Source organism: Pelophylax lessonae (assembly GCF_965119305.1).
Source record: "Pelophylax lessonae genome assembly, chromosome: 2".
NCBI classification, from domain to species: Eukaryota; Metazoa; Chordata; class Amphibia; order Anura; family Ranidae; genus Pelophylax; species Pelophylax lessonae.
Window position 1 is genome coordinate 156,532,409 of NC_138769.1, and position 13,765 is coordinate 156,546,173.

General features: G+C 43.2%; 1 protein-coding gene across 1 annotated transcript in view; it reads left to right on the forward strand.

Moving 5' to 3' along the window:
• Positions 1-13,765, forward strand: part of DPH1 (diphthamide biosynthesis 1) — a 455,101-nt gene that overhangs the window by 400,186 nt on the left and 41,150 nt on the right. The window contains exon 9 of the mRNA XM_082245828.1: positions 12,621-12,699. Within this exon, the coding sequence (XP_082101954.1) occupies positions 12,621-12,699 (79 nt within the window). The remainder of the gene's footprint in view (positions 1-12,620; positions 12,700-13,765) is intronic.

The following is a 13,765-nucleotide window of genomic DNA, read 5'->3' on the forward strand; positions in this document are numbered from 1 at the left end:
CAAATCTGTTAAAAAGAAATTGCATGCTCATGTTCGAATTGGCTGCTGCTGGGAATGTCTATCCCGGGAGCTGTGGGCTTGGGATCCACAAGGGCCTGGCAGGACAAACAGGGCCAAATGCAAGCGCAAACCAACATAGTGTGACATCAACGGTGATGGCTATAGGAAACATATCTATGTATCAGACTCATTTCTAAAGAACTCAGGCTCACTCCTAGTGTTACTAGTAGATAGATACTCCTACTTACTGCACAGTATTTTACGCTTTGTACTGATTGCTGATATTACTATTCATATACACTTTAGAAATGAGTCTGATATTTGAACGATCTCCTTCTGCGAGCGGAGTCTCCTGCTCTGGTGGAAAACCTGGAAATAACCATACAAGATTGAGATTGTTTGGCTGGATTCTGAATTTTCAAAAGTATGCTCTGGTTCTGTCCACAAAGCTGTATTATCTGGGTCTGCCTCTGGACTCGGCCTTAGTCAGAGTGCTAGTTCCTCTGGACAAACTCTAGAAACTGCAGGCTGTAATTCGTCTCCTGCTATCCAGCAGAATGTAATCCCTCCGGACTTGCATGCAAGTGCTGGGCCTGATGGTGTCTACCTTCGAGGCGGTTCCATTTGCACAGTTCCAAAAATTTTTTTGCAAGGGAGATTCTGGCCAAATGGGACAAAAATCTGCAGTCTCTGTACAATCAGATCCAGCCGGGGAATGAGAGTCCCTGATTTGGTGGCTTCCTGCTTTGGTTGGGCAAATCCTTCCTCCCCTTGAATTGAACAGTGGTCACCACGGGTGCCCGCCTGTCTGGCTGGGGAGGTGTCCTCGACAAAAATTCTGCTCAGGGGGATCTGGAAGCTGGAAGAGTCCAGACTACCGATCAATGTCTTGGAACTCCGGGCGATCAGACTGTGGCTGGAACATTTTAACAGATCGTCTTCAGGGATGTCCAGTGCGCATTCAATCAGACAGTGCCACGGCCGTGGCTTATGTCAATCACCAGGGGGGGCACAAGAAGTGTCTTGGTGGCTCTGGAGAAAGCCAGCATTATAAGGTGGGCAGAATGGTTCATTCCAGCCCTCTCCGCCGTACACATTCCCAAGGGTGGAAAACTGCCAGGTGGATTACTTCAGTCAGCAGGTGTTGGACCAAGGGGAGTTGTCCCTTCATCCGGAGCTGTTTCATTAGTTGTGTCTCCGGTGTGGCATTCCCAAGGTGGATCTATTGGCGTTCCCGCTCAACAGAAAGGTGCAGAGGTTCGTGGCTCGGTCACGGGATCCTCTGGCGGACGCCACAGACGCGCTGTTGGCCCCGTGGGGTCAGTATCATCTGATTTATGCCTTTCCATCTGTCACGCTTCTGCCAAAACTTCTATACAGGATCGAGGCAGAATGGATTTCGGTCATCTTAGTGGCCCTGGACTGGCTTGGTACACCGATCGGGTGCGGCTGGTCACCAATGTTGCTTGGAAGCTTCCTGTCAGAGAGGATCTGCTGTCCCAAAGACCAATCTTCCATCCTGCTTTACAGTTGCTGGCTTTAATGGCTTGGCTGTTGACCACCAGGTGCTGACGGATAGAGGTTTGTCTGAGTCAGTGATTCCAATGCTGTTCAAAGCTAGGAAATCTACTTCTAGGGAGATCGTATGTGGAAAGCATACATTGCGTGGTGTGAGTCTCTTGGGGTTCATCCTTCTTTTTCGGTGGCTCGGATCTTGACCTTCCTTCAACAGGGGGTTGAGCAGAAACTGGCCTTGATTACTATCAAGGGCCAGGTGTCGGCCTTAGTGGTCTTCTTTAAACGGCCCTTGGCCACACACTCACTGGTGCATACTCTTCTTCAGGGAACTCTCCGTTACCGCCTTGGGTCCTCAATTTGGTGCTCTCAGTCCTCCAGAAGCCTTCCTTTGAGAATCTTCGGGAGATTCCCCTGCTTACACTGTCCCTGAAGATGGCCTTTTTGGTGGCTATAACCTCTGCACACAGGATGTCAAAATTGGGGCGTTATCCTGTCTTTCACCTGATTTGGTGGTTCACAGAGATAAGGTGATTCTTTGCCCCTGTCCGTCGTTCCTTCCACAGGTTGTCTCTAATTTCCATTTGAATGAAGACATTGTGTTGCCCTCTCTGCGTCCCGGGCGAAAACATCTGAAGGAAATTGCTTTGTGTGCCTTGGATGTGGTCCGAGCGATTAGGGTGTACCTGGCAGCTATGGAGTCTTTTAGGAAATCAGACTCACTATTTGTGCACAGGGATGGGCCCCGGAAAGGGTTGTCCGCTTCCCCTGTGACCATTTCCCGATGGATCAGACAGACGGTGGTTCAGGCCTATTCCATCAAGGGTCAGGTTCCTCCTTTCCCTGTGAAGGCACATTCTACTCGGGCACTCAGTGCTTCCTGGGCCTTCCATCATCAGGCATCAGTGACGCAGGTTAGCAAGGTGGCCACCTGGTCGTTGGTGCACGCTTTCACAAACTTAACATAAAGTGGATGTGTTGGCATCTGTGAATGCTTTCTTTGGCCGCAAGGTTTTGCAGGCTGCTGTTTAGAGGACCTGGTCCTCTTTGAGGGTGTATTGTTGTTTTCAGGTGGGCTTGAGTTGTTTTGGTTGAGCTCCTGTTTACTTGGTTGGCTATAGTTTAGCCTTGGGAATTTATTTTTCGTTGTTTCCCACCCCTCATGTTTAACACTACTTTGGGACGTCCCAATGGTTATGAAGATCAAGAGCTGTGTCTGCCAATAAACGAAAGAGAAAATGGGATTTTTGACTTACCGTAAAATGTATTTCTCTGATGTTCATTGACGGACACAGCACCCACCCCTCTGTGGAGTTGTAATTCTTCTGACACTGCTTGTAACAAAACTGAGTACCTATAGCAGAGAGAGGGAGAATACCTACACCCTGGGACTGCCCATAGACCTTGTCAGACTTTTTTTCTGCCTAGTGTCCTACTCCTGCATCTGATGAGAGCTTAGTGTGTCCTGGCGGGGGGAGTCCCCCTGTCAGAACACAAAGGCACAGTGGGAAAGATCGCTGCACTAACATCACTTAGTTAGTACAGCGATCTCTCGTTTTTTTTTTTTTTTTTTTTTTTTCCATTTGAAAATAAACAAAAAAAAAAAAAACAACTAAATGTGTATACCAGGCATTATCTGTGTATCAACAAAGTGACAACTACTGTGCTGACTCATGAGATTGCAAGTGAGATTTGATGGCGTTACTACTTTTCTGCTCAGTGTTCTCCGTGCTGGAGGCTTTGACATAAGGAAGCAACACCCTGCCTCTATCAAGATGACTGCCTCAATCACAGAGACACAAGGCAGAACAGGCCTTTCTAATTAAAGTACCTGCACCATCCTGTTTTTAGCCCTGATGAAGGGGGAGTGCTGAGCCCCCAAAACACATTGGCTATTCCAATAAAAAAATATTTTAAAAGTTTGTACAAGCTGGTGTGGTGCTCATATCCTTTCAAAACGTAAACAGTGCAGAACAAGGCACTGTAAATCAGTAAAAGGGAAAATATTAGCTTTAGGTAGCAAACAGCGGAAACTGATAACTAGTTTTTTTTTTACCTTCTGTTTGCCTTTGCCTTTGTTGCAAAGTTCAGATACTTTCTTTATGTGGATCTTTAACTGTGTGCTTAACATGCACTATAATCTGCCGCTGGGCAGTCATATTGCTGTACGAATATGTAATTGAAAGGGTGTATATTATAGGCAAATAATCCTTAGATAATGGTTCTGCTCCCACGGACAAGCCCCTAGCTGTCCCATAGGCATATTGAATTGGCCCTTCTTTTCTGTTGCAGGCTAAATCACCCAGAACAGTCTGCTTCTAGCTTTAGAAAATAGCCCTTTCTTGTGTGAGCCTCTGCCAATGCCTGACATCACAGTGTACCTAACTCATCTGCAGCTTTTAGTTGAGCTTGAGCCAGCTGAGGAGCACTGACTTCTAAGAAATAAGATTTATGTGTTTTGTTTAGAAAGAGATACAGCTGCATTTAGTCTTAAAATTTTGGCAAAGCGTCCTCTCAACCAGATGGATGAGGGTCCTACTGTTGCTTAAGAAAGAAGTAATATGGCAGTCTAAAAATGAAAATAAAAAGGCTCACTAAATCATTAAAGAAAATTTTTATCCTACTTCTTAATAGTGCTCAAAAATACTGTATATGCTAGACAAGAGGAACCAGATCATAAACCTGAGTTCTAGTTAAGAACAATTTTCCTCCATTTGCACTGTAAAAATAAATGGACACTAATGAAGTGTGCAATGTGCAAGCACTGCTATATTATGTAATACTCCTACTTTCATTCCTCCTTTATAGTACAATTAGAGCTGAAACGTAGGCCTCATGCACACTGGACATTTTTACAGCTGATGTTTTTGGCTTTAGGCATTTTTTCTGTTTTGTTCTGTAATCAGTAAACTCCCCAGCATGTTATCCTATGTGTCCATGCACACATAAGCTTTTATCAGCGTTTTCTGGCTGAAAACCCCCCCCAAACTAGTGGGTTTGAAGAGGAGTTTTACAGCTGTAAAAACACTCTTAGCCCTGTTCACACCTGAGCATATGTCAGCTCGTGAAACGCTCATCACTGAAGTCTCAAAACGCCCAACAAGCAAAATCCCATTCATTTCAATGGCCCCTGATCACATATGAAAGTTTTATCACCTGAAGCAAAACACCTGAGGCTCAAAAAAGTACATGAGCTTCTTTTTTGGCAGATTACAAGCGTTTTTGTTAGATGTCAATGCCTGCCTCCAGACCCCTGCAAAAAACGCCCACAAAAACGCCTGAAAAAAGATAAAAAAAAACACGCCTGAACCAATACGCTCAGGTGTGAAGAAAGCCTTAGCATTTTTCAGCTCGTAAAACGCTCATCTCTGAAGTCTCAAATGCCCAACAAGCAAAATCCCATTTCACTCTGCAGCACGTCCATTCCAAAAATGTCTTGCATTCTTTTCAGTGACTGCAAGGCATTCTGTGTTTGAAGGAGGGGAGGCCGTGATGTTCATCCTCACCTTCTCCAATATGGTAAACATCTGGTTCCTGTGACTGTAAGGGCTCATTCACATAGGAAGGCATGCGTGAGTTAGATGTGTTCAATTAAAGCAGAACTGATTATTATTAGCCTATTAGGACAGATTGCACGCAGGCAGATTATTATCGCAGAAGAGACATGCAATATCTCATCTGCGATAAAAATACACTCACACACACAAAACACACAAGAGCTCACGGCTGCAGAGTCACAGAGTCACGGCCGGTGGCGATGATGATACATTGTAACGATTACACTTGAATCCTTAGTGTCGGTTTGGACACTTGTATAATGTGAGTGATATAATTGTTTTTAAATAAACGTGTCAAGTTTTATGGATTTACACAATATGGACTTTCTTCCTAAAAATGACATACCCTCACACATCCCTTTGAGAGGGCCTATATGTGGAGACAGGAAAAACTATTATTAGAATAAGAACCAACCTGTTGGATATTCTATACAAAAAGGCGCATTAGCTGGTTTATCATTTTACCAGCCACTACATCTGGTGAGTCAGTTTGGGTGATCTGAGGAAGGATCTCACGGGGTGTTTTGCACAAATTTGTTTACAGTGATATATACACTTTTTGAATTTTTATCTTGGACTTTACACAATATGGGATATTGGTTATGAATTCTGGATCACTTTATTAGGTTATTTAATTTTAGATTCACAGTATATGCTTATTACGCATGATATGAATTTACAAGTATTGATTATTTAATTGTTTCTTACATGTAATATTTACTTTATTGCACACATTTATTACATTTTAGATAATTTTGCATGTTCACAATTGTTGCATTAGTACTTTAAGTAGAAAAACAAAAGATATTGTTTCTCATGAACTAGGGCACATGTGTCAAACACAGGGCCTGCGGGCTGAATACGGCCCCCAGGGCCATTTCATATGGCCCTCACACTTCTCCTGCAGCTGCAGGAGAGCTCCAGCCCTCCTCCAGACCCTGTGCTTTCTGCTTTCCAGCAATGCCTCTAGCTTCTTTCCAGCAGCAGCACAAGGTAAGGGTGGTGCACTGTAATGTAAGGAAGGGTGAGGGACTCAACTTCTGATGGTGGGGAGGCTCCTGACGTCTTATGTATGGGTAAGCGATGCTCTGGACATCTAGGTTCATGGATACAACTGGCCCTTTTTAGGGCAATCATATTGCTGATGCGGCGCTCGATTAAATTGAGTTTGACACCCCTGAACTACTGGAACCTGCGCTGATTTATTTCTTTCATTCAATCTGATGCTGGATACACCTGCAGATAATTAGTAGCGATTATATATATATATATATATATATATATACTGCATATTAAACTCCTTCAATAGGGGTTCACAACCGTTAATAACCTTTGCGCTAGAGCTTTTTTGTTTACAAAAGTACACTTACCTGCCTGCTCGCAGTGCTCTGTGGTATGTAAACTGAGCTGCACATGTGCTGCTCAGTTTACATTGCCAGCTTGGTCCCCATATAGGATGACTAACTTCACCGCATGAACAGAGGTGCATCACCCTGCGAGACGATAGCTGTGCCGGCAAGGGACCCAGACTGGTAAAGAGGAGGTGACTATATTGCCTTTAGCTCTGCTTTAAAGGGGAAGTCCACCCTAACACTACAATCACTACATCTACAGGCATCCACGATCTAAGACTAAACTGTCTAGCCCTGTAAAGAAGAAATCAGTATACATACCTTTTTTAAGCTGATCTTGTCCGGTCTCTAGCGGCAGAAGCTCTGCAGAGGACATAGCTGACAACGGCTGTGAAATGAATGGGAAGTGACATCACTCATAGAGTTGCTAGGGGGTTCCATTGTCTGCTGCCTCTTCTGCACCCACCTCCACAGTGAAGCCACCGATGACAGCTCAGCTTTTGACTGGACCAGATCATCTTCAGAAAAGGTATGTATACTGATTTCTTCTTTACATGGCTAGATAGGTTAGTCTTAGATTAGTTTTAGATTGTGGATGCCCGTAGATGTAGCAATTTTAGTGTTAGGGTGGACTTCCCCTTTAACTTCAAAGGCAAAATGTAGCATGCAGGCACTTCAATGCAACATGCTGGTGTGAACAAACTCCAGTGCATTTTCTCTGTGCTGAAGAATGCAGCGAAATGCATTTAGAATGAGCCCTAAATATGTAATGGTTCTCTTATTTTATATGACCAATTATTTCCCAATTGCTTTTTTTCCTTTTTTAAACAGGCTTAAGGCTGTGGCTAGGGCTGTTGTTACAATTTTGGCTAGGGCTGTAATTTAGGCTGCGGTATTGCTTGATTTTGGCTACAGTTGGGGGTTTAATTTGGGCTGCGGTGATTTGGACTGTGGTTAAGACTGTAATTTGGGCTGTGGTTTGGGTGGTAATTTAGGTTGTGGTTAAGTTGGAAATTTGGGCTTTGGTTAGGGTGGAAATTTGGGCTACGGTAAGGGCTGTAATTTGGGCTTCGGTTATGGCTGAAATTCAGGCCGTAGTTAGGACACAGTAATTTGGGCTGTGGTTAGGACACAGTAATTTTGGCTGTGAGTAATTTGGGCTGTGGTAAGGACACAGTATTTTTAGGTTGTGGTTAGGACACAATAATGTGGGCTGTGGTTAGGACACAGTAATTTGGGCTGTGGTTAGGACACAGTAATTTGGGCTGTGGTTAGGACACAGTAATTTGGGCTGTGGTTAGGACACAGTAATTTGGGCTGTGGTTAGGACACAGTAATTTGGGCTGTGGTTAGGACACAGTAATTTGGGCTGTGGACACAGTAATTTGGGCTGTGGTTAGGACACAGTAATTTGGGCTGTGGTTAGGACACAGTAGTTTGGGCTGTGGTTAGGACACAGCAGTTTGGGCTGTGGTTAGGACACAATGTATTTTTAGGTTGTGGTTGCGCTGTAATTTGGGCTGCGGTTAGAAAACAGTAATTTGGGCTGCAGTTTGGGAGGTACATTGAGCCGTGGTTTGGGAGGTAATTTGGGCTGCAGTTTGGGAGGTACATTGAGCCGTGGTTTGGGAGGTAATTTGGGCTGTGGTTAAAGAATGGTGATTTGTGCTGTGACTAGAGTGGAGATTTGGGCTGTGGTTAGGGAAATGGCTAGCTAGAATTTCAGAGATGAGAAAAAGGGGTTTCTCAGTTCTCTTTTCATTTTTAAATCTGAAAAACAAAAGTATATTCAGATAAACAAAGTCATGTCTGAACTGAAAAAAAAAATCCCTGAAAACTATTGTGTACATTGAGCAACACCTACAACTGGATGGTTTGTAAAGGACTTGGTAACTGTGCTAAATAAATCTGGATATAATGGCGCTCATAAATAGGAATATGTCCTTGTCTTTAATTGGAACATGGGTATAACAGGGAAATCTGTACCCCATACAAACATATGACTAAAGGCTTTATGCTTTGATATAGTCATGCAAGTTGGCTTTGAAAATTCTTGTATTTTGCAAATGAATCACATTATTCATGTAATACCATTACTAGTACATACACACTCCTCTATTTCCTCTATTTTTACTCAATGTTCAACTAAAGCCATATAACTGAAATGTAAAAAAATGACTTGAAGACGTCTGCTAGACTTTTTTTATCTACGTAATGGACTTACTGCGCTGTCTTCTGAAAAGCTTTTAGGTGCAAACCGTTTAAAGTTTTGAACAGATCTGGCAAGTGTTCCTAAATTCTAGATACAAAAAAAGAAATAATAGACGTAAGAAAGAAGAAATAAAAAAAAGCCAACAAAAATCCCCTTAACTGTTTATATTTAACTAGAACAGTAAAGTTAAGAGCATTAATGAGATGCCTATTATTTCTGACCTGATGAAAAGTAGAGGTTAGCTCCCGAAAGCTTGTTAGGAGAAAATGCAGCCAGTCCATTAAAAAAAAAGTATCATAAACCACAAATGTGGTGGAACATCATCCTTCACCGGACTGAACTGGATGCTACATTAAATTATAAACAGAATATTTTATGACTGGTTTTTAAAGGCTGAACAGCTTTTTATTTTTATTTTTTTCTTTATCCGGTTTCAGATCTCGTTTTCTTAACCCTTTCAGCTTTCAAGAGCACTGGTACATGCTTAAAGCATAACGCAGCCAAGGAAGCTGCCATCTTGGCTGTTGTTTGATATGCATTTGCCAAGATGCGGTGCATGTGATCAGTTATGACAACAGACATTTGATAGGGGAAATGAAAGAAGTGATTGGCGCTGCCCAGTGGGGTATTTGGGAAATCAATCTATGGTTGCTGCGCTCCTGAATTGAGTTTTATATAAAAGTTTGTGCAATAAAATATATATTAAGACCTGTGTATAGCCTTATAAAATCATAAAACAAATAACTAAACTGTGTAAAATCAGAGGTGGTCTATACGCATAATCCAAGCATGAAGTAAAAAACCATTAAAATTAGGTAAACATATACATACAATATGTGCAATTGGTGAATATAAAGTGCAAAACAGTGAATATCAGGAGTGGAGTGATAAATACTTAAATAATTAAATAACTAATCATAAATTAGCAACCATGGAATCGCAATCAATAAATATAGCCGTAAAAATCTAATAAATATAAGTGCAAAAAATTATATATATATATATATATATATATATATATATATATATATATGTAGCTGCAAGCGAATAAGTGCAAAAGTGCAAAGGTGAAAGAAAAAAAAAAATTTTTTCTTATATATAGCTGTGCAAAAACGGCAGCACAAAAGGTAAAGGTGTCAAACAAATAGATCCACAGACATGTGCAATCTCGGTGATTTGATAGATCCAAAAAAGTCCTATATATATATAGTCCGTATATGGTGGTTAAGGTGCTCTTTTCTCTATGCCCAGAGTGTGGTGAGTGGGCGGAAGGAAAAAGTGTTCCCCTGAGCCTGGGGTCCTGCGCTTACCAGATTCCCTTACCCCTACAGGGGTAAACAGCGGGTCGATAATAAGGGATCGCTCCCATACACTGGCAATCAGGATATCCCTAGACCTCGATCTCTCTCCGTTATTGGTAATCAGATGTCAGCTCAGTAGGTATAATAAACTCCAGTACAGTACCCGGGTATGGAGAAGAAAAGGGAAGGAGCCTCCGATAGTGTGTTATCGTTTTAAAATCAGCTGGAGCTGAGCACAGGAGGTGTCAGGAGAAGTGCAGGCTTCGTCCGGGCGCTGGGATATTTGTGAAGTCTAAAATACAGCCCATTAATTTCTATGTGCCTATGCACACAGGCGCGTAAACGAGCGCCGTGCATTCTTCAGTAAAAACAAAATAGAAAAATCTTTTAATTAGTCATGTACTCCTCATGCGCAAATACGTGAAATTGTGCACAAATGTTCATTTACATATTGTGCTGAACAAGAATGCGAGAAAGAGTTTCCACGCATTTCCACAAAAATGCGTGCAAATACATACAAATAAACGTCTAAAAAATTAGATGCTCAAACAGGAGTGTCGTGTGCAAGAGGCCTGAAAATTTCTCATATTAGAAAATCACAACTGCCCCCCATTCTCTTTTTAGCTTGTTATTTGTAGCAACCAATAAGAACCTTTATCTCCTTCTCCAAACCTAAGCTGCAGAAAGAGCAGTTGGAAGATTGTTGTTATGGACAGCAGGATTTTTTTTCCTGCACATTTCATAGATCAGCTTATCTTCACGGAGTTAGTGTATCTAACTCTAGAAAACATAATGTAAAATATTGCATGCTGTCAATCCTTAGATGTGGTGGCTGCATTCATTTCCCTTATTAGGCTTTTACTCCTTAATGTTCTAAGGTTGTCATTTTTTTAAAATAACAAACCTGTTCTACTTACCTGCTCTGTGCAATAGATTTGCACAGAGCAGCCCCAATCCTTTTTTTTTTTTTTTGGGTCCCCTGCTGGCTCCTCCCCCCTGCTAAGTGCCCCCGAACTGCACTCCTGTGAATGGACACTGTCCATTTACACACAGAACGTGGTTCAGCCCCGCCCTCTGCTCCCTCCTCATTGGCTCACTGGCTCTGGTTGACAGCAGCAGGAGACAAAGGGTCCTCACTGCTGTGTGAGCCAATGAGTGGAGTGAGACCTAGGAGAGCCGTTGCTTATATGCACATGACTGAGTCGTGATGGGGCTCAGGTAAGTATAAGGGGGGGGGTTGTGGGGGGAGGGAGCTGCACCCAGAAGGTTTTTTACATAAATGCATATAAGGCATTAAGGTAAAAAAAACTTCTGCCTTTAGAATTACTTAAATTTTCACCTAATGATCCTGCCAGTAATTTATATCTGTCTTAGGGTGACAGTGGTCAACCACACATCTATGGAAGAGTAACACTGTCACCTAGGAAAAGAAGCATGTTAGGTCTTCTCTTCTCCATAATATGAAGGAAGGTGTGCTGTAGTCCCTAACACACTTTATGTCCTAGCATGGCAATGGTTACTGTACGGTGTCCATGGAGGAAAACCATTGACACACAAGGGCAGGAAGTGTAGGCTCCATTCACACCTGGGCGTTTTTAAGCGTTTTTCAGCTCCAAAAACGCTAAAAAAAACGTTCCAAAATGCCCAAGTAAAACCCTATTCATTTAAATGGGCCCTGTTCACATCTGAGCGTTTTGCAAAATGCCTGTAGCTGAAAAAAGTACATGAGCTTCTTTTTGGGCTGATTACCAGCGTTTTTGATAGATGTCAATGCCTGCCTCCAAAAAATGCCTGAAAATCGCGGTAAAAATTGCGGTAAAATTGCGGTAAAAAAACGCGCGAAAATGCTACGCGCAAGTGTGAATGCAGCCTAAGGGCTATAGGGCCCTGTCTGCTCTTCTGCATGACATGGGGGTTGCTCTGTAGTCCTAACATACTTCCTATCCTAGGGGGAAAACATTGTTTCTAAATAGGCCAAAAATCCACACAACCTCTCACAGCTCTGAGCTCTGATCGCATTCCATCCACTGTGGGCATGCTGGGCACCAGCCAAGGAGCCCATCCACACACTGTGCAAATTAGATATAGAGAACAAACGTAGAGCTCTCTATGATTAAACCCATACAGGGGAAATGCATTAGGAGGGGCAGCCTTCAGGCAGGGATCTGCAGCATGTGTTGCTGGTTGAATCAAATTGGAAAGAAGGAGTGATGTCGTTAGTGTGTGCCCTGTTTTTTCTCTATAATGGTACTCTATAGAATACAGTACAGTGAGTAAGCATTGTTACCCAGGGGCAGGAAGCGAGTTAGGATAACAGAACCCCATCCTCCTTGTTATGGGGAAGGCGAGATGGATGTTCTGTAGTCCTAACATGCAGTACTTCCTGACAACACTGTTTGAGCAGAGCAAATAAGATGGGGCAGCACTTGATTTCTGGCAGGATCAACAGGTATTTTTTTGCACACATACACAGTAAAATAAAATAAAATAAACTTTACATAGTATATTTAACAGACAAAAGGGGAGCACATTAGAGAAATTCATTGATTTGAAATGGGTGCAAACAAGAGCATTGCCTGTTGCTGTCATTTGTGCTAGGCATATTTCGTTTCACCCCTGCAGCCTGTTATGAGATTTGCATTCATTAGCTAACTGCATATTGTCTGTGTACTTCTCTTTACAGGTGGGTGCAAGTTGCTTGCCCGAGACTTTCAATTGACTGGGGAACAGCCTTCTCAAAGCCTCTGCTTACTCCATATGAGGTTGGTCATCATCTGGTACATCTACTTACTGCATGTCCCTTTTTCTTTGATTCCTGCATATAGAGATTACATTGAAAGGTCAGTCTGTCCAACAGTGGCGGCTGGTGCTCCATGGGCCGGGGGGGGGGGGTTGTCAGACGGACCGCACCGGACCACACCAGGCCGCACACCATACCCCCCCCCCCGGGGGCCACAGCAGGGCCCCGCCCCCCAGCTCACTCACACCGCGGCGGCTTCGACTTCTTCCCCCTCTTCTGCATCTCCTCCTCCATGCCCAATGGCATGGCTTCTCCTTTCGGCCAATCAGGAAACTGGTCTCAGGACCCGCTTCCTGATTGGCCAGGAGGAGGATCCGTGTGACAATAGCGAATATTCATTCACTATTGTCACACAACTGGGTGGGCTCAGGGCGCAGTGCTCTGCGCCTCAAGCCCATCCTTTTTTTTAGCCTATTAGAGCCTCAGGCTCTAATCACATGGTTAAAAAAATAAAAGCCCCATTGAACTCCATGCGTCCGGCATCCCGCATATAGATTAGGGGGCCAAATGCATGGATAGGGGGGGGCGGGGCCCCTGCGCCCCCAATGCACCAGCCGCCACTGCTGTCCAATATGGATGTTTGAGTAGTAGTAGATTGCAGCAGGTTGAATCACCTACAGTACCTAAATCTTGTGTACAGGCAGTCCCCGGGTTACAAACGGAGGGAGACAACAGGAAGTGATAGGAAATTCCCCCTAGGAAGGGAAATTTACTCCTGTAAGAGTTATCATGGGAAAAAGGTGTCTACACTGAAGTTTATCAATCCTCTTTTCCAAAGCAACCCAAAATGTTCAAAATCCAATTGTCACAGGGACAGAAGGTGAGGTGAAATCTTCTGAATAGGGGCACAGACAGCAAAACAAATGATACAGGGGTGTTACCCTTCCCAATGCTATCCAAAAAACTTAAAATATATTTTTTTGGTTGGAGCTACACTTAAAAAATTTACCTGTTGTGACTTAAAACAAATTCAACTTAACCACCTGCCGACTGCTGCACGACTATTTACTGCGGCAGTCTGGCTCTGC